Raw genomic sequence first — 20528 nt, forward strand, 5'->3', positions numbered from 1 at the left:
ACAAATATGTGACACCTTAATCAATAAAGAAATTAAAATAAAATAAAAAAAGAATATATATGCATACCCCATGGACATGGACAATAGACTTGTGAAGGCCAAGGAATGGGGGTGTGGGGGAGGGTGAATATGTGGAAAATAAGGTTACTTGCACTAATGTCAACATTAAAAAATTTTAATAAAAAGTTGTTATTCACACACAAAAAAAAAAATTCCAAAAAAAAAAAGAAAACATGCTCAAAGTCACTAATTATCTGAGAGATGCAAATCAAAAGGACAATGTGGTACCATCTCACACCTGTCAGAATGGCTATCATCAACAAATGACAAGTGTTGGCGAGGATGCAGAGAAAAAGGAACCCTTGTGCACTGCTGGTGGGAATGCAGACTGGTGCAGCCACTGTGGAGAACAGTATGGAGTTTCCTCAAAAAATTAAAAATGCAACTCCCATTTGACCCAGTAATCCCACTCCTAGGAATATATCCTAAGAAACTGGAAACACCCATCAGAAAGGATATATGCACCCCTATGTTCATAGCAGCACAATTTACAATAGCTAAGATCTGGAAACACCTTAGGTGCCCGTCAGCAGATGACTGGATCAGAAAACTATGGTACATCTACACAATGGAATACTATGCTGCCATAAAAAAGGAATTCTTACCATTTGCAGCAACCTGGATGGAACTGGAAAACATTATGCTAAGTGAAATAAGCCAGTAAATGAAAGAAAAATACCACATGATCTCACTCATTTCTGGATAATAAAGAACATTATAAACTGATGAACAAAAAGATAGATACAGAGGCAGTAAAGCATCAAACAGACTGTCAAATTACAGGGGGAAGGTTAGGGAGAGGTGGGGGAGATAAGAGATCAATCAAAGGACTTGTATGCATGCATATAAGCATAACCAATGGATGCCAAACACTGGGGGGTGAGGGCATGTATGGGAGTGGAGTGGGGGGGGGGGCAATGGTAAGATATGTACACATATAATACCTCAATAAAAAAATGAAAATAATTTTATGCTTGGGGGTCACCACAACATGAGGAACTGTATTAAAGGGTTGCAGCATTAAAAAATGTTGAGAACCACACACACACACACACACATAAAGAAATAGATACATGAATGCCCATATAAGAAGATGCTCAATATCATTAGTTATCAGGAAAATGTAGATTAAAACCACAATAATGTAACACTTCACATCCATCAGAATGGCTAAAATGAAACATGACCATATCAAATGTTGGGAATTCCATGGAACAAATAGAATTCTCATGCATATCTGGTGGGGATGTAAAGTGATACAACTACTTTGGGAAACAATTAGACAACTTTTTAATGTTATGCTCCACTCCTATGTATTTAACAAGAAAAATGCAAACGTATGTCTATGTAAATGTTCAGAGCAGATTTCTATTATTAATAACAGACCAAACTGGAAGCAATCCAAATACTCATCAGCAGGTGAAGTGATAAAATATATACATTCATACAATGGAATACTATTCAGAGATAAAAAGGAATGAACTACTAATATGTATATATATATATATATATATATATATATACACACAGATAAAATTCAAAATTATTAATTAAAAAAGTCAAACTAATCTATATCAGCAATTTTCAACTGATGTGCTGCAAGAATTTTTAGAAGATGCAATACCTGACTATTTAGTCAGGGGCACTGACCTCTTTTCCCTTGGACTGTCAAATTAAAAAAAAAAATGACAACAACCAACACAATAATAGCTGTACAGTGACTGAATCAAAATTATACCTATATTCTTTGTCAGATGTTTCTCTCACATTGATTTTTTTTCTCTTCTTCCCTCCCTCCCTCCCTCCCTCCCTCCTCCTCCTCCTCCTCCTCCTCCTCCTCCTCCTCCTCCTCCTCCTTCTTCTTCCTCCTCCTCCTCTTCTTCTTCTTCTTTTCTTCTCTCTCTCTCTCTCTCTCTCTCTCTCTCTCTCTCTCTCTCTCTCTCTCTCTCTCTCCTTCTCCTTTCCTCTCTCTAAAATCAATAAGCAGCCGGCCAGAGTGCCTCAGTTGAGCATGGTGCAGTGCACTGAAGGGCTGCTGGTTCAATTGCAAGTCAGGGCACATACCTGGGTTGCAGGTTCGATCCCCAGTCAGGACATGTTCATAAAGCAACCCATCAGTTTCTTGCATCGATGTTTCTCTCTCTCAGCATGTCCTCCAGTGAGGATTTAAAAAACAAAACTAGGATACATCTATCAACCTAATCTGAAAAATATGTCATAGAAGGTAAGTCATAAAAGGATACATACCCTTTTATGCCATTTTTTATAAAGTTTTAAAAGAAGTTTGAAAGACTGCTAGTTGTCTACTAAAATCCCTTTCCTTCATTAGAAAGCAAGCTGCAGCTGAGATGATGCTTCTCATCTAGGTGGCAAAATCTCCAGACTCCTAGTTATACTAGTATATGGCCAGGTAACTAAACACTTGCCAATGGAAAGTTAGCAAAAGTGATGAGTTCAAATTAGACTGAAAATCTCTATTTCTTGGCATATACTCTTTTTCCCTCCCCATCTCCAGCTGGATTAGCAACAACTATTTTATTCTTAAATCCAATGGTATGAAGATTGCTCATTATATTAATCTCTGTACATTCTGCCTAAAATATTCCTCAATAAACATAAGAAACTGTATAAATATATGCACAATGGTATGTAACATATTTTAATGTTTAACTTACAACTTCTTTCTTTTCCTTTTCTATTTATTCTACATATTAAATGCTAAAACAATTCAGGTTTATTACTTACTTTCCTGATCTTTTGGATCATTTCTTTCATACTCAGCCCCCTGGATAAACTGTAAAATGTTCTGCTTATAGAACCTCTGGGCCAGGTCCAGCACATTTTCTCCATTGTCATTGAAGGCTTTTAAAGCTTGTGTTGCGCTGTTCATTCTATTGAGTAGAAATTTAAAACAGTGAAGGTGGCCTTCCATGGCTGCTAAGTGAACTATAGGTGAGAGAGAAAAAAGAATTTCATTTTTAAATTGACAATAAAGTAATCATAAAAAATAAATGATACATTGTCTCTAATCCTCACAGGGACATACTCTGAGCAAAGAGAATAGAGTATTTTCCAGCCTACATGTCCTTACTCGTCCTTCTAGTCATGCCAAAGCAATACTTATTATGAGTGTGGAGAGGCCAGAGGAGGGTCACCAAAGAGCAGGCCCCAGAATGTTTTCTTGGAAAGTGAAATCCCAGTTATGCAGCTTATCATTACATGAGAAAATGCTTGCTATGTAAGACAGATAAATGATAGACAAAATTCTTAAATATTTTGAAAAAAAAAAAAAAAAAGGGAAATAAGCCAAAATAGTCACTATGCAAATATGACTGATGTTATTTTTATCACTATGTATTTTGTCACTTTTCCATAAACATTATCCATTAGCCCATTGCGTGCTATCGCGCACATTAGGCCAACCACCACTTCCACGGCAGCCAGCAGGAACTGCAGCAAGCCACCGGGAGCCGTGCTGCTTCCACGGGAGCCATGCAGCTTCTGTGGGAGGCAGAAGCGAGCCACTGGCGGCCCTGGGTGCCAGGAGGGAACCACGCCGCTTCCACGGAGGCAGGCCCGCCATCTCCTCTCTGGGCTGCACTCGGCCACGGAGACTGCGGGCCAGCCACCTTGTCCCTGTCCGTGTTCACTCCAGCTCTGGGGGGCTGACCTGAGCCGGGGTGCGGAGGCTCGCCAGCCCCCCTGTCCCTGTCCGTGTTCACTCCAGCTCTGGGGGGCTGACCTGAGCTGGGGTGCAGAGGCTCGCCAGCCCCCGTCTCTGTCTCCATCTCCCCTTCAGGCCTTACCTGCATGCGCTACTGCCTCCTGTCCAGTTGTGACCTGTTATGGCGTACAGGCCTAATTTGCATATTTCCTCTATTTTTAATTTAAATATATTTCTTTATTGATTTCAGAGAGAAAGGGAGAGGGAGAGAGAGATAGAAACATCAATGATAAGAGAGAATCATTGATCAGCTACCTCCTGTATGCTCCCTACTGGGGATAGAGCCTGCAACCTGGGCATGTGCCCTTGGCCGGAATCGAACCTGGGACCCTTCAGTCTGCAGGCCAATGCTCTATCCACTGAGCCCAACCAGCTAGGGTTATTATATATCTACACTAATAAAAGAGAAAGATGCAAATTGACCGTACCTCCGCAACACCCACCAGCCAATCAGGAGGGAATATGCAAATTAGAAGGACAAAGATGGCGGTGGCCCCACTGCCCAGCCACTCCAGGTGTGGAGCAGCCAGGTGGGGCAGGATGCCTGCTATTAGAGGGAGGGCAGGGGGCGAAGGGATCTACAGGAGCGGCACTCCAGCCACAGTGAAGACGAAGATGGCAGACTCCAGCCAGAGTCAGCAGCAAAGGCGGCAGACTCCAGCCAGAGCAAAGGTGGAAGGCGGCGGCCAGAGCAAAGGCCTGGGTCCCGGGTGCCAGAGGAAAACTGGTGCTGGAAGCCAGGGGAAGGAAGGCCTATTGCACGAATCTTCATGCAACTGGCCTCTAGTCTATAATAAAAGGGTAATATGCTAATTAGGTCAGACATCTTCCGGACGTCATTCTGGATGTCCTTCCTGAAGAAGCCGGGGCTGGAGGGAAGCCAGCCCAGGTCTCAGGTGCCAGCAGGCGGCAGGAGGAGGGAAGCAGCCTGGGTCCTAGGTGCCTGCTGGTGGCAGGAGGGAAGCAGCCCGGGTCCTGGGTGCCAGAGGGAAGCCGGTGCTGGCAGCCGGGGAAAGAAAGGCCTACTCTTAAATGAATTTTCATGCATTGGGTCTCTAGTCTACACTAATAAAAGGGTAATATGCTAATTAGACTGGGAGACCTTCTGGGAGACCGTCCTGACGTCCTTCCAGAAAAAGCCATGGTGGTGGGGCCGAGGCAGAGGTGGTTAGGGGAGATCAGGCCAGGAGGGGAGGGCAGTTGGAGGTGATCAGGCCAGCAGGGGGGGCAATTGGGAGTGAGCAGGCTGGCAGGGGGGGGGCAGTTGGGGGCAAGCAGGCTGGCAGGGGGGGGGCAGTTGGGGGTGAGCAGGCTGGCAGGGGGGGCAGTTGGGGGTGAGCAGGCTGGCGGGGGGGCAGTTGGGGGTGAGCAGGCTGGCAAGGGGGGCACTTGGGGGTGAGCAAGCTGGTCGGGGGGAGTTGGGGGTGATCAGGCTGACGGAGGGGGGGTAGTTGGGAGTGAGCAGGCCGGGGGGGGGGCAGTTGAGGGCGAGCAGGCCGGCAGGCAGAGTGGTTAGGGGCGATCAGGCAGGTGAGTGGTTAGGAGCCAGCGGTCCCAGATTGCAAGATCGGGCCTAAACTGGCAGTCAGACATCCCCCAAGGAGTCCCAGATTGGAGAGGGTGCAGGCCAGGTTGAGGGACACTCCCCCCCCATGCACAAATTTCATGCATCGGGCCACTAGTATATATATATAAAAGGCTGTTAAATGTCCGACCGTCTGATTGGTCGCTATGATGAGCACTGACCACCAGAGGACAGATGCTCAACGCAGGAGCTGCTGGGATATGCACCGGCCATTTACAGAGAAACAGCACCGTGGAACTGGCGCCCAAAAAGTAACACTTGGCTTCCCCCAAGTGGGACACTAGTCCTGCCACTACCCCGGAGCAACAGCCCAACAAAATGCAGGCGATGCTGCCAAGATCCCATTGCGCAAAATGCAGCCCAGCCTGGAAACAGTCGCTGTGGGCACCAGGTAATATAGTCATGTAGCAACGCCCGGCTTTCTCTCCCTAGCGACTAGCCTCCTTACAGTTTCTTCAGCCCAAAAACATGACTTGCTTTATAGCCAGGTGCAAACATTTCACACTTTAGCCAAATATCTGTGAAGCATTTTCCCATGCCTCATCTCATTTGATCCTCACAGAAGTCCTGGAGTAGGTAGATAGGGACTTGATGGAATCCTATTTTCTTTTCAATAGCTGGAAAATGGAGATTTAGAAAGCTTAGAAACTTGATCTGACTGAAAAGAAGAAAGAAATGGTGGACCTTGAAAATGACTTCAGGTTTTCTCACTGCACAGAATATAGTCAAACACTGCTGCAGTTAAATATTTTACCCTTTGTTCTCCCTGCGTGATCTACAATAATCATCTGCTTCATGTTGATATTTACTGCTGTGTTGCTGACAATTACCTAAAAGAGAAGTTGGGGTGCTTCACTGGGCTGGAAAAAGTTTAACTAAATCAGACAGCAGGTTTAATTAAGCAAGTTTATCTATATACTAGAGGCCCGGTGCACGAAATTCATGCATGGGAGGTGTCCCTTAGCATGGCCTGCACCCTCTCCAATCTGGGACCCCTCGGGGGATGTCCAATTGTCGGCAGTCGGACATCCCTCTCACAATCCGGAACTGCTGGATCCTAACCGCTCACCTGCCTGCCTGATAGCCCCTAACCGCTTTCTGCCTGCCAGCCTGATAACCCCCTAATTGCTCCCCTGCTGGCCTGATTGTCGCCTAACTGCTCCCTGACAGCCTCATTGCCCAAACTGCCCTCTCCTGCTGGCCCAATCGCCCCCAACTGCCCTCCCTTTCTGGCCCGATCGCCCACAACTGCCCTCCCCTGCTGGCCCAATCACCCGCAACTGCCCTCCCCTGCCTGCCTGATGGACCCCAACTGCCCTCCCCTGCTAGCCCAATCGCCCCCAACTGCCCTCCCCTGCCGGCCCGGTCTCCCCTAACTGCCCTGCCCTGCCAGCCTGATGGCCTCAAACTGCCCTCCCCTGCTGGTCCGGTCACCCCCAATTGCCCTCCCCTGCAAGCCTGGTCACCCCTAACTGCCCTCCCTTGCCAGCCTGGTCACCCCTAACTGCCCTCCCCTGCCGGCCCGATTGCCCCTAACTGCCCTCCCCAGGTGGACTGGTCGCCCCTGTCATCCCCTGTAGGCCTGTTCACCCCCAACTGCCCTTCCCTGCTGGCCCGTCGCCCCCAACTGCCCTCTCCTGCAGGCCTTGTCCACCCCCAACTGCCCTCCCCTGCAGGCCCGGTCATCCCCAACTGCCCTCCCCTGCAGGCCTGGTCCCACCCCCAATTGCCCCCCACCGGCCCTGTCCTTCCCAACTCCCCTCCCTTGCAGGTCTGGTCACCCCAACTACCCTCCCCTGCAGGCCTGGTTCCCCCCAACTGCCCTCCCCTGCAGGACTGGTAACCCCCAACTGCCCTCCCTTGCAGGCTTGGTCCTTCCCAACTGCCCTCCCCTGCTGGCCTGATTGCCCACAACTGCCTTCCCCTGCTGGCCATCTTGTGTCCACATAGGGGCGGCCATCTTTGACCACATGGGGGTGGCCATCTTTTGTGTTGGAGTGATGGTCAATTTGCATATTATCCTTTTATTATATAGGACAGTGATGGGCAACCTTTTGAGCTTGGTGTGTCAAACTTCGCCAAAAAACTGAGCATAACTCGGGTAGTGTGTCACTTTGAGGAAAAAACTAACTCCAAGACTCTAGTCACAAATGTTTCATCCTCAGGAGCAGCAAATATTTCATCCTCGGCATGCGGCCGCGTGTCATCAGAAATGGCTACGCGTGTCAGTGCTGACACACATGCCATAGGTTCGCCATCACTGATATAGGATGATGTGATCACCATGATAAGTCTAGTAAACATATGTCATTTGTACGAAGTTATTACAATATTATTGACTAAATTCCCTATGCTATGCATTACACCCCTGTGACTTATTATATATGTAGAAGTTTATAACTCTTTTCTTTCATTTAAATTTTCCTTTTTTACATCTCCTTTTTCCCCTATTGACCCCTCCCCAGCCACTCCCACCCCCAAGCACATGCCCTCACCTCCCCTACTGTCTGTGTCCATTGGTTATCCTATATGCATGCATAACAAGTCCTTTGGTTGATCTCTTACCACCACCACCACCCCTCTCCACTCCCCTGCCTTCCCTCTGAGGTTTCACAGTATAGTCAATGCTTCTGTGCCTCTCAATCTATTTTTGTTCACTATATTCCACAAATGAGTGAGATCATGTGATATGTATCTTTCTCTGACTGACTTATTTCACTTAGCATAATGCTCTCCAGGTCCATCCATGCTGTTGCAAATGGAAAGAATTTGTTCTTTTTTACAGCAGCGCAGTATTCCATTGTGTAGATATACTATTGTTTATTTAATCCACTCATCTGCTGATGGGCACTTAGGCTGTTTCCAAAGCTTAGCTATTTTAAATTGTGCTGCTATGAACATAGGGGTGCATATATCCTTTCTGATTGGTATTTCTGATTTCTTGGGATATATTCCTAGAAGTGGGATTACTGGGTCAAATAACAGTTCCATATTTAATTTTTTGAGGAAACTCTATACTGTTTTCCACAGTGGCCACACCAGTCTGCATTCCCACCAGAAGTGCAAGAGGGTTCCTTTATCTCCGCATCCTCACCAACACGCCATTTGTTGATTTGTTGATGATAGCCATTCTGACAGGTGTGAGATGGTACTGCATTGTCATTTTGATTAGCATCTCTTGAATGACTCGTGGCTTTGAGCATGTTTTCATATGTCTCTTGGCCTCCTGTATGTCTTCTTTCAAAAAGTGTCTATTTACGTCCTATGCCCATTTTTTTTTATTGGATTGTTTATCTTTCTTTTAAGTTGTATGAGTTCCCTATAAATTTTGGAGATTAAACACTTATCGGTGGTAACATTCGCAAATATGTTCTCCCATGTAGTGGGCTCTCTTATTGTTTTGTTGATGGTTTCTTTTGCTGTGCAGAAACTTTTTATTTTGATGTAGTCCCATTTGTTTATTTTTTTCCTTGGTATCCATTACCCTAGGAGTTGTATTGGTAAAGATAATGCTAGGACATATGTCTGATATTTTGCTGCCTATGGATTCTTCTAAGATTTTTATGGTCTCCCATCATATGTTTAAGTCCTTTATCCATTTGAGTTCATTTTTGTGTATGGTGTAAGTTGGTGGTCTAGTTTCATTTTTTTGCATGTATCTGTCCAATTGTCCCAACACCATTTATTGAAGAGACTATCTTGAGCATTGTATGCTCTTGCTTCCTTTGTCAAATATTAATTGAGCATAATGGCTTTGGTTGATTTCTGGGTTCTTTGTTCTGTTCGATTGGTCTATATGTCTCTCCTTTTGCCAGTACCAGGCAGTTTTGAGAACTGTGGCTTTGTAATATAGCTTGTTATCTGGTATTGTGATCCCTCCAACTTTTTCTTTCTCAGGATTGCTGCAGCTATTCAGAGTCTTTTTTTACTCATATGAATTTTTGGAGAGTTTGTTCTAGGTCTGTGAAATATGCCATTGGTATTTTAATGGGGAGTGCATTGAATTTATAGATTGCTTTGGGTAGTATGGACATTTTAATGATGTTGATTCTACCAATCCATGAACACGGTATGGTCTTCCATTTGTTTATGTCTTCCTCTCTCTTTTTTTTTCAACATCCTGTAGTTTTCCGAGTACAGGTCTTTTACCTCCTTAGTTAAGTTTATTCCTAGGTATCTTAATTTTTTTGGTGCAATGGTAAATAGGATTGCTTTTTTAGTCTCTCTTTCTGTAAGTTCACTATTGGTGTATAAAAATGCCATAGATTTCTGGGTGTTAATTTTGTATCCTGCTACATTGCCAAATTTATTTATTAAGTTTATTAGTTTTTTGATGGAGTCTTTAGAGAAGTTTGTAGCTCTTATTCTCTCCTTCACCTTGTTCACCAATCTCCCTATCCCCACCCCTCTGGAAAAATCAGTTTGTTCTTTGTATCTATTAGTCTGTTTCTTTTTTGTTTTATTTGTCTGCTTGGTGTTACGTTTTTAGACTCCACATATAAGTAAAATCATATGGTATTTTTCTTTCTCTGACTTATCTCAGCATCATACCCTCTAGGTCCATCAATATTGCTGCAAATTGCAGTATTTCATTCTTTTTAATGGCTGAATAATATTCCATTGTATATATGTACCACAGCTTTTTTATCCACTTGTCTATTGATGGGCACTTGGGTTGCTTCCATATCTTGGCTATTGTAAATGATACTGCAATGAGCACAGGAATGCATGTATCTTCAAATCAGTGTTTTTATTTTCTATGGTAAATACCCAGAAGTGGAATTGCAGCATTATAAGGTAGTTTCATTTTTAATTTTGTTATGAACCTCCATCCTGTTTTACATAGTGGTACACCAATTTACAGTTCCACCAACCATGCATGAGGGTTTCCAACACCTCAACAACACTTGTTATTGGTTGATTTTTCGATAATAGCCATTCTGACAGGTGTGATATAATATCTTATTTCCCTGATGATTAGTGATGTTGAGCATCTTTTCATAGGTCTGCTGGTCATCTGTATGTCTTCTTTGGAGAAATGTCTATTACAGTCTTCTGCCCGTTTTTTAATTGGATTTTTTAGGGTTTTTTTATGTTGAGTTATATGAGTTTGTTATGTATTTTGGATATTAACCCCTTATCAGATACATCATTTGTAAATATCTTTTCCCATTCAGTAGGCTGTCTTTTCATTTTGTTGATGGTTTCCTTTGCTATGCAAAAGCTTTATAGTTTCATGTATTCCCATTTGCTTATTTTTGCTAAAGGAGACATATCCCAAAAAATATCTCTAAGCTCAGTGTCAAAGAGTTTACTGCCTATGTTTTCTACTAGGTATTAGGTCTTATATTTAAGACTTTAATCAACTAATAACAAACTATCAGAAAGAGAAATTAAGAAAACAATCCCACTTACAATTGCATCAAATGGAATAAAATACCTAGGAATAAATTTAACCAGGAAAGTAAAAGACCTGTATTCTGAAAACTGTTAAGACTTTGATGAAGGAAACTGAAGACAACACAAATAAATACCATGGGACAGGGAATGGAAAGGTTAATACCATTAAATTATCTATATTACCCAAAGTAATCTACAAACTCAATGCAATCCCTATCAAAATACCAATGGCATTTTTCACAGATCTAAAACAAATAATCCTAAAATTTATATGAAACCACAAAAGACCTCGAATAACCCAAGCAATCTTGAGAAAGAACAAAGTTGGAGGTATCATGCTCCTTGATATCAAACTATACTACAAAGCCATAGAAATCAAAACAGTATAGTACTGGCACAAAAAAGACAAAGATCAACAGAACAGAAGAGACAAATAAACCCACACATATGTGGTCAATTAATCTATAACAAAGAAGACAAGAATATGCAAGGGTAAAAGGACAATCTCTTCAATAAATGTTGTTGGGAAAACTGGACATATACATGCAAAAAATGAAACTGGACTGTTACACCATATACACAAATAAATTTATTTTTAAAACTTTATTCAAAAATTATTTTTAAAAAGAATGAGAGCAAAATAATCATTTACAGATACACAAAAAATGAAAAATTTTATACATCGACCTTCACTAAATGAACATTAAAGGATATACTTCAGTCTGATCAGTGTGGATCAATGGTTGAGTGTCGACTTATAAACCAGGAGGTCATGGTTCAATTCCTGGTCAGGGCACATGCCCAGGTTGTGGGCTTGATCACTAGTATGAGGTGTGCAGGAGGCAATCGAGCAATAATTCTATCTCATCATGGATGTTTCTACCTCTCTCTCCCTTCCCTTTCTCTCTCTGAAATCAATAAAAAAAATTTTTTAAAGAAAGAAGCAAAATGATTACAGATAGCGGTGTAATGGGGTGGAGATGAGGCCAGGGAGGTAGATAGGTAAGAGCCAAATAATGAAGAACCCAGCATGCCAAGGTAAGGAATCAGAGTCCACAGGGAACTAGGGGATTTTAAACAGCAAAGAGACTGAATCAAACCTGTTCATATAATTCTGCATAGACTTCCCTTTCATTTGTTTGCTAAAAATTCCTTTAAGACATAATTCAAATATCATTTTAGTAACTCTCACTCCAATCTCACTGTAACCTACCCCTCTTATGAATTTCTACAGCAGCTCTTAGAAGAAGACACAGTGCCCTAGCTGGTTTGGCTCAGTGGATAGAGCACCGGCCTGCAGACTGAAGGATCCTGGGTTTGATTCCCATCAAGGGCACATGCCTGGTTGCTGGCTCGATCCCCAGTAGGGGGCATGCAGGAGGCAGCCAATCAACGATTCTCTCTCATCATTGATGTTTCTATCTCTCACTCTCCCTCTCCCTTCCTCTCTGAAATCAATAAAAATATAGTCAAAAAAAAAAAAAAAAGAAGATACAGTTTTTAGAGTATAGATCTCAACTGACCAGTTGATTGCAGGCTGGACAACTGCAGTTAGCAAATTAACTCATATACACTAGTGTCCACTATTTATACTTTTTAAAAAGTAGTCTGTCGGGACCCTGGCCGGGTAGCTCAGTTGGTTAGAGCATCGTCCCAATACGCCAAGGTTGTGGGGTCAACCTCAGGTCAGAGTACATAAAGAAGCAACCAATGACTGCATAAATAAGTGGAACAACAAATCGATGTTTCTCTTTGTCTCTCCCTTCCTTTCTCTCTCTAAAAATCAATAAACACATTAAAAAAATAGCCTAACTGGTTTGGCTCAGTGGATAGAGCATCGGCCTGCGGACTGAAAGGTCCCAGGTTCAATTCCAGTCAAGGGCATGTACCTTGGTTGTGGGCACATCCCCAGTAGGGGGACTGCAGGAGGCAGCTGATCGATGTTTCGCTCTCATCGATGTTTCTAACTCTCTATCCCTTTCCCTTCCTCTCTGTAAAAAATCAATAAAATATATTTAAAAATAAAAAATAAAGTAGTCTGTGGGACAGAGATGTATAAAGCTAAAAATATAATAACTCTAGACAGTAGACAAAGGAAACAACTAGCTAGAAGAGAAAAGCCAAGTTTAATTTTGCCAATTTCTCTTTTGCTGATATAGTTCCAGAAAAAGAAATCGGTCACATGACAGGCACACAATATAGGAATAATATAAGATTTAAAAAATGTTCATGTTAACATATTTACTACTTACATTTTGTGAAGGACTATTAGCATGATGACAGTTTAACTTAAAACATGATCAACATTTTAAAAGCTTACATCAATGAAAATCCAAAATATTTGCTTTTGTGGATACCTGGAAGGTTTCCATTGTAGTCCACATCTTCTATGCCACATCCCCACTTAACTAGAAGTTGCAAACAGCCAAGTCGTCCATGAAAAGATGCATAATGTACAGGTTTCCATTCTCTCGCATCAGTTATGCTGGGATCCTAGAGGTAACATTCACAAGGACTAAGTTTCCTTCCATTTTGTAGGGGAAACACTAGTGTAGCAGTTTAACTCAACAATTAAGAACTGGAGGTTGTTCTTAAAACTATCAGGCAAACACTAAATATTAAAAAAAGTACTGAAACCACCGATTTGAGCACACAAGCTAATAACATACTAATGAAATTTTATAAAATAGACAACCAATCATGTGTCTCTCTCATATCAATGTTTCTCTCTCTGTCTCTCCTCCTCCTTTCCATTCTCTCTAAAAATCACTAGGAAAAAAATATATATCCTCAAATGAGGATTAATAAAAGCAAACAACAAACAAAAAGGAAAGAGTTAATGAAAAAATACTAAGATTTTTTTACTTTTTCTCTATAGAAACACTAATTCTTACAATAATATCTTCAGTATAGGTAGTTATTTTCTTACCAGAAGTTAATTTTTACAACCATTGGGTAATATTAAAAACAAATATAATAAGTGAAATTTATGGAGATATAAATCACTTTATAAATTACTAGTGGCCCAGTGCACAAATTCGTGCACATTGAAAGGAAATTAATTAGAAGAAATATTTTAATATCGCTACTCACCCTTTCTCTATAATAGAAGTATCAACCAAATTCATGACAGACAATGACAGATCGAAACACATGCGTGCAATTGACACTGGTGAAAGCTTTATATGTATTGTGCATGTGCAAGTTAACTTAGCCTTTTATACATATACAGGTGCCGACCCAGCACTGACTGCCACGGGAGCTGCAGATCAGACCCTGCTTCTCGGAGCCTCTTTCTGGGCCTGATCTGCAGCCCCCTCAGCAGTTAGTTCTGAGTCAAAATTCGTGTATGGGGGGGACGGGGACCCTCAACCCTCTCCAATTGGGGACCCCTTGGAGGATGTCCAACTTCCAGGACAGCAGTCAGACATCCCTCTCACAATCTTGGACTGCTGGCTCCTAACTGCTCACCTGCCTGCCTGCCTGATCACCCCTAACTGCCTCTGCCTGCCTGTCTGATTGCCCCTACCGCCTCTGCCTGCCTGCCTGATTGCCCCTAACTTCCCTGCCCTGCTGGCCTGATCTCGCCCCCAATGACCCTCCCCTGCCGCCTGATCTCGCCCCCAACTGCCCTCCCCTGCTGTCCTGATCTTGCCCTTAACTGCCCTCCCCTGCCAACCTGATCTCACCCCCAACTGCCCTCCCCTGCAGGCCTGATCTCATCCCCAAATGCCCTCCCCTGCCAGGCTGATCTCGCCCCCAACAGCCCTCACCTGCTGGCCTGGTTGCCCCAAACTTCCCTCCCCTGCCATCCTGATCTAGCCGCCAACTTCCCTACCTTGCTGACCTGATCTCACCCCCAACTGCCCTCCCCTGCTGGCCTGATCGCCTCTGCCTCAGCCCCCACCACCATGGCTTTGCCTGGAAGGAAGTAGGACATCGGAAGATGGCCGGTCGACCCAGTCTAATTAGCATATTACCCTTTTATTAGTATAGATAGATTATATAGGATCAGACCCTGCTTCTCTCTCCAGGCCTATCTCCAGGCCTGATCAGAGAGGTGGGGCTGATCAGCAGCCCCCGCGGCTGCTGGTGAGGGAGGGCAGTTAGGGATTGCTTAAATGGGGGGGAGCCTTTTTCAGCGGGAGGAGATGCTCTTGGCAGAAAAAAATACATAAACCCTATATCTGGACTGATAGCCAGCAATATGCACTATACTGCCAAACTGGTCATTAAAAAATTGAACCGCTTTCTTACACCTTACACCAAATAGCTGTTGCCCTTAAAACCCCTCCTCAGCCCCACCTTAGGTTCTGCTTTCACAGTTCACCCAGATTAGGTTCTGATTGGTCGGTTTCTACGCCAGTCAGCATCAAAAGCTCTGCCACCTAGACAGCCATTGGCTCCTCACAGTTCACCCAGATTTGGTTCTGATTGGTCAGTTTCTATGCCAGTCAGCGTCTCCAGGCCTATCTCCAGGCTTGATCAGCAGCCCCTGCAGCTGCTGGCGAGGCCCGGAGAGAAAGAGAGGCAACGGCTGATCAACAGCTGCCACAGAGGCTTTCGGATCAGACCCTGCTTCTCTCTCTGGGCCTCTCTCTGGGACTGATCTATAGCCCCCTCGGCAGTCAGTGCTGGATTGCCATGCCTGCAGGACTGACTTCCAGTGTTTGGTTGTCCGTTTGGTCATATTGGACGTTACGGACTCTGACTCTTTATATATATAGATAAACTTGCTTAATTAAACCTGCTTTCTAATTTAGCTAAGCTTTTTCCAGCCCAGTGAAGCACCCCAACTTCTCTTTCAGGTAATTGTTAGCAACACAGCAGTAAATATCAACATGAAGCAGATTATTATTGTAGATCATGCAATGAGAACAAAGGGTAAAATATTTAACTGCAGCAGTGTTTGAATATAGTGTTTGACTATATTCTGTGCAGTGAGAAAATCTGAAGTCATTTTCAAGGTCCACCATTTCTTACTTCTTTTCAGTTGGGTCAAGTTTCTAAGCTTTCTAAATCTCCATTTTCCAGCTAATAAAAAATAAAATAGGGCATGAGTGGAGAGGCAGGGGGGGGGGGGTTAATGGGAGATAAGGACACATATGTAATACCTTAATCAATAAAGAAAAAAAAACAATGGGATGGCACCGAGTCTCCTATTTACCTACTCCAGGACTTCTGTGAAGGTCAAATGAGATGAGGCAAGGGAAAACGCTTCACAGTCATTTTGTTAAAGTATGAAATGTTTCCACCTGGCTACAAAGCAAGTCATATTCCTGGGCTGAAGAAACTGTAAGGAGTCGTCGCTAGGGAGAGGAAGCGGGCGTTGCTATGTGACGTCATTACCAGGAAGAACACTTAGCATATTAGCCTTTTATATATATAGGTTATAATACTAAAAAGGCTAAGTGACCAACTGTCCGTCCGTCCAACTGGCCAACTGGCTGACTGACCAGCTGGTATATATAACACACACTGGCAATTTAAAATAAACGTTGACTCGTGCATGCGCGATATTTGTCCCCGTCTGACACTGGCCTCCCATTTAAATTAATTCAAGGACAGTTTCCCGTAATGCCAGCATTTGCAATGACTATTAATAAATCACAAGGACAGGGAGAAGAAACCGGGGAGGAACCAAGATGGCGGCATAGTTAAACAACTAATCTGCTGCCTCACACAACAATTTCAAAAATACAACTAAAAGACAAAAAACGTCTACCACCCAGAACCACGGGAAAGCTGGCTGAGTGGAAGATTTACAACTAAGAAGAGAAAGAAGCACAATCGCTGAAAAGCTGAGGTACGGAGGCACGCGAATCGGGCCGGCGGCGGGCGGCTGGGTGCGCGGCTTTTCTTCAACCCGCAGGGAGAGACAAGCTCCCGATCACTCTGAAATCCAGTTTCTGGGGACACTCGGGGGACCCAGGCACCTACGGGGAGAAGCTGGACTCTCGGCCATCGGGTCGGAAAGTGAGAGTGACTTTTGCAGTGGTGCGCCCAGCAATCATTGTTTTACTGCGCTGGAGCGAGGGGCGCAGGGACTTGGAAACGTGGAAAGGCAGAGACGGCTGACGGCAGCCATCGCCGTTGGCCACGCCCCAGCCTAGTGACGCCCTGAGACCCCACCCAGCCCTGAGGCCCCGCCCTGAGGCCCCGCCCCGCACATTCTACAAACCCGCCCAGGCTCCACACAGCGGCTTTTGCATATAAATGGCCTGTTCTGGAGCAGCTTAACCAACTGCAGCTCCAGTCAGACTGCTCCAAAATCGCCCAAGCAAAGGAGGAGAAACCTAGCCCTTGCTGTAGCTCCTGCTGGGGGACACACAGTACACAAGGGTACACCAAGAGTGTCCACCTCAAGTAACTGGGAGGCTGACCCGTTGAACCAATAGGACACCTACTACACAAAACTACCCTACCAACTTAGGGAAGCAGAGAATATGAGAAGGCAAGGAAACAGATCACAAACCAAAGAAATGGAGGAGAACAAGCGACTGGACATAGAGTTCAAAACCACGGTTATAAGGTTTTTCAAGAATTTCATGGAAAAGGCCGATAAATTCAATGAGGTCCAACTAGAAATTAAACATACACTGACTGAGATAAAAAATATTATACAGAGACCCAAAAGCAGACTAGAGGATTGCAAGAATCAACTCAAAGATTTGGAATACAAAGAGGCCAAGGACACTCTTCCAGAGAAGCATGAAGAGAAGAGAATTCAGAAAGTTGAAGATAGTGTAAGAAGCCTCTGGGACAACTTCAAGCGAACCAACATCAGAATTATGGGGGTACCAGAAGAAGAGAGAGAGCAAGATGCTGAAAACCTATTTGAAGAAATAATGAATGAAAATTTCCCCCACCTGGTGAAAGAAATAGACTTACAAGTCCAGGAAGCACACAGAACCCCAAACAAAAGGAATCCAAAGAGGACCACACCAAGACACATCATAATTAAAATGCCAAGAGCAAAAGACAAAGAGAGAATCTTACAAGCAGCAAGAGAAAAACAGTTAGTTACCTACAAGGGAGCTCCCATACGATTATCAGCTAATTTCTCAACAGAAACCATGCAGGCCAGACGGGAGTGGCAAGAAATATTCAAAGTGATGAATAGCAGGAACCTACAACCAAGACTACTCTACCCAGCAAAGTTATCATTCAGAATTGAAGGGCAGATAAAGAGCTTCACAGATAAGAAAAAGCTAAAGGAGTTCATCACCACCAAACCAGCATTATATGAAATGCTGAAAGGTATTCTTCAAAAGGAGGAAAAAGAAGAAGAAAGATAAAAATTATGAACAACAAATACATATCTATCAACAAGTGAATCTAAAAGTCAAGTGAATTAAAAATCTGAGGAACAGAATAAACTGGTGAACTTAATAGAATCAGGCATAGAATGGGAGTGGATTGATAATTCTCAGGGGGAAAGGGGTGTCTGTGTGGGGAGTATGGGAAGAGACTGGACAAAAATCATACACCTATGGATAAGGACAGCGGGGGGGGGGGGAGGTAAGGGAAGAGGGAGAGGTAGGAACTGGGTGGTGGGGAGATATGTGGGGAAAAAGGAGAAACAATTGTAATCTGAACAATAAAGATTCATTAAAAAAATAAATAAATAAATAAATAAATAAATCACAAGGACAAACTCTAGACAGAGTAGGAATATTCCTACCTGAACCCGTTTTCAGACACGGTCAGTTATATGTTGCTTTCTCTCAAGTTCAAAGAGTGTGTGACATTAAAGTTGTAAATACTTCATCACAAGGGAAATTAGTCAAGCACTCTGAAAGTGTTTTTACTCTTAATGTGGTTTATAGGGAGGTATTAGAATAAGTTTAGTCAATTTTTCAGTCATTTTTTGTATCAATGTTGTTTTTATATCATTTTTGTTGTTTTTATATCATGTCTTTGTTATTGTTATATAATGTTGTTATTATTTATTTAGTAATCAATTTATTAATGTATTTATTAACGTATTTTCATATATATTTTACCAATTTTCTTTCATCTCTGTCACTTCTATTATAGAGAAAGGGCAAATAGCGATATTAAAATATTTCTTCTAATTAATTTCCTTTCAATGTGCACGAATCTGTGCACCAGGCCAGTAGTATGAAATAAGAGTTATACACAGAAATTCAGAAAAACTTACAATCATTGGTTAACATATGTTTAGAAGCTTCAGAATCTTCCCAGTTAAACTCTGAGCTGATATGAAGAACCCCATAGCCTCTGAAATAGTTTATACTACTAACTGGGTGTTTTGGGGTTTTCTGAAGATTTATCTAAATTATCACTCCTATTCCTGAAGATGGAAAAACTAAAGAGAGAGATCAAATTACTTCCCTAAAGTCATAAAGGATATTTAAAAAGTCAGGAAGAGATAACTGGGCTACCAAATGCTATTTCATTTATATGGTTATACATCCTCACATACTAACAGGAATCCCTCACCACTCCACTCCGGAGCATTATTTGTAAAGTGAAAGAATGTCCATGTGTTGCAGCAAGATGTAAAGGAGTGCAACCACGATCATCTTTAGTTGCCAAATTTGCTCCATTGATTATAAGAGCCTAAAAATAGAGAAATAGTAATGAGTTTATGTTAAATCACAAATGTAGTTGCAGATTATTTAAAGGCAAGCAATTTATTAACCTAGCTAAATTGCTATGTTCTTACATATGTGCCACAGGCAAAGTGTGAGAAGTTCTTAGCTAATCCAAAGAAAATGTTTGGGATCCTTTTTAACACTGCCCAGGACATATTTATAATACCTGATTTCACAATCTGATTTGAGCATGGACATACAATTTATAAAGCACAATTTTCATGAGCACTGATTCATAACCACTAAGTTAAATACTTTAATGTTAATCTAATAAAACTGAAATTTAAATTTCTATTTCAAAACAGAATATTTTATTAACTTGGTTTTGGGTAGAATAAAAGGATTTCATTATTAAAGTAACTAGTTCTAAGCTCCAAATCAAACTTCTAACTACATCTGAGAAGATTCTATCTGAATTTACAATTGGCCCAGTTTCTGTATATGGGTTACATCATATACAAGTACATATCCTTATGTAATGTACAGAGTAATTGCTTTAAAAAATTATTAGTGTCCTAGCTGGTTTGGCTCAGTGAATAGAGCGTTGGGCTTACAGACTGAAGGTTCCCAGGTTCAATTCCAGTCAAGGGCACATGCCTGGGTTGTGGACTGGATCCCCAGTAGGGGGCATGCAGGAAGCAGCCCATCAATGATTCGCTCTCATCACTGATGTTTCTATCTCTCTCTCCCTCTCTCTGAAATCAATAAAAATGTATTTTAAAAAAAGAGTTTTAGAAAGAATAACCTCCATGATTTTGTCTGATTCACATTAACAAATTAGTTAATAATCATCACAAACCATATATTGAGTGCTTCCTATATTTTAAAAGTCACTACAAAGAATATAAAGACTTATTAACATTGGGAATTAGGGCTTATGGAGAGACAAAGATAATCAACTATACAAAGCTGTCCTTGATAAGCAAGCACTAAACAGTATAGTACAAAAAAGGCATCACACCAGCTCTGAGAAGGAAGAGATCACTTTGAGGAAAAGGACAATCACGGCAAAGGGAATGGCTTAAACTATTGCTTAGAAGGAAAGTATCAAGTAAAGCTTTATTGGAACCTGATAACTCCTAAAGTTACCATTTTCACTTCCTACTTCTCAAATTAATATCTCAACTCCAAATCCACT

General features: G+C 42.5%; 1 protein-coding gene across 1 annotated transcript in view; it reads right to left on the minus strand.

Annotated features, from left to right (window-relative positions):
- ANKRD42 (ankyrin repeat domain 42) overlaps positions 1-20528 on the minus strand; it is a 75218-nt gene that overhangs the window by 34824 nt on the left and 19866 nt on the right. The window contains exons 4-6 of the mRNA XM_054725137.1: positions 19236-19355; positions 13127-13262; positions 2806-3006 (exon numbers count right to left, since the gene is read on the minus strand). Coding sequence (XP_054581112.1) covers positions 2806-3006; positions 13127-13262; positions 19236-19355 — 457 coding nt within the window. The remainder of the gene's footprint in view (positions 1-2805; positions 3007-13126; positions 13263-19235; positions 19356-20528) is intronic.

The sequence above is a fragment of the Eptesicus fuscus genome, chromosome 13 (genome assembly GCF_027574615.1).
Source record: "Eptesicus fuscus isolate TK198812 chromosome 13, DD_ASM_mEF_20220401, whole genome shotgun sequence".
Lineage (NCBI taxonomy): Eukaryota > Metazoa > Chordata > Mammalia > Chiroptera > Vespertilionidae > Eptesicus > Eptesicus fuscus.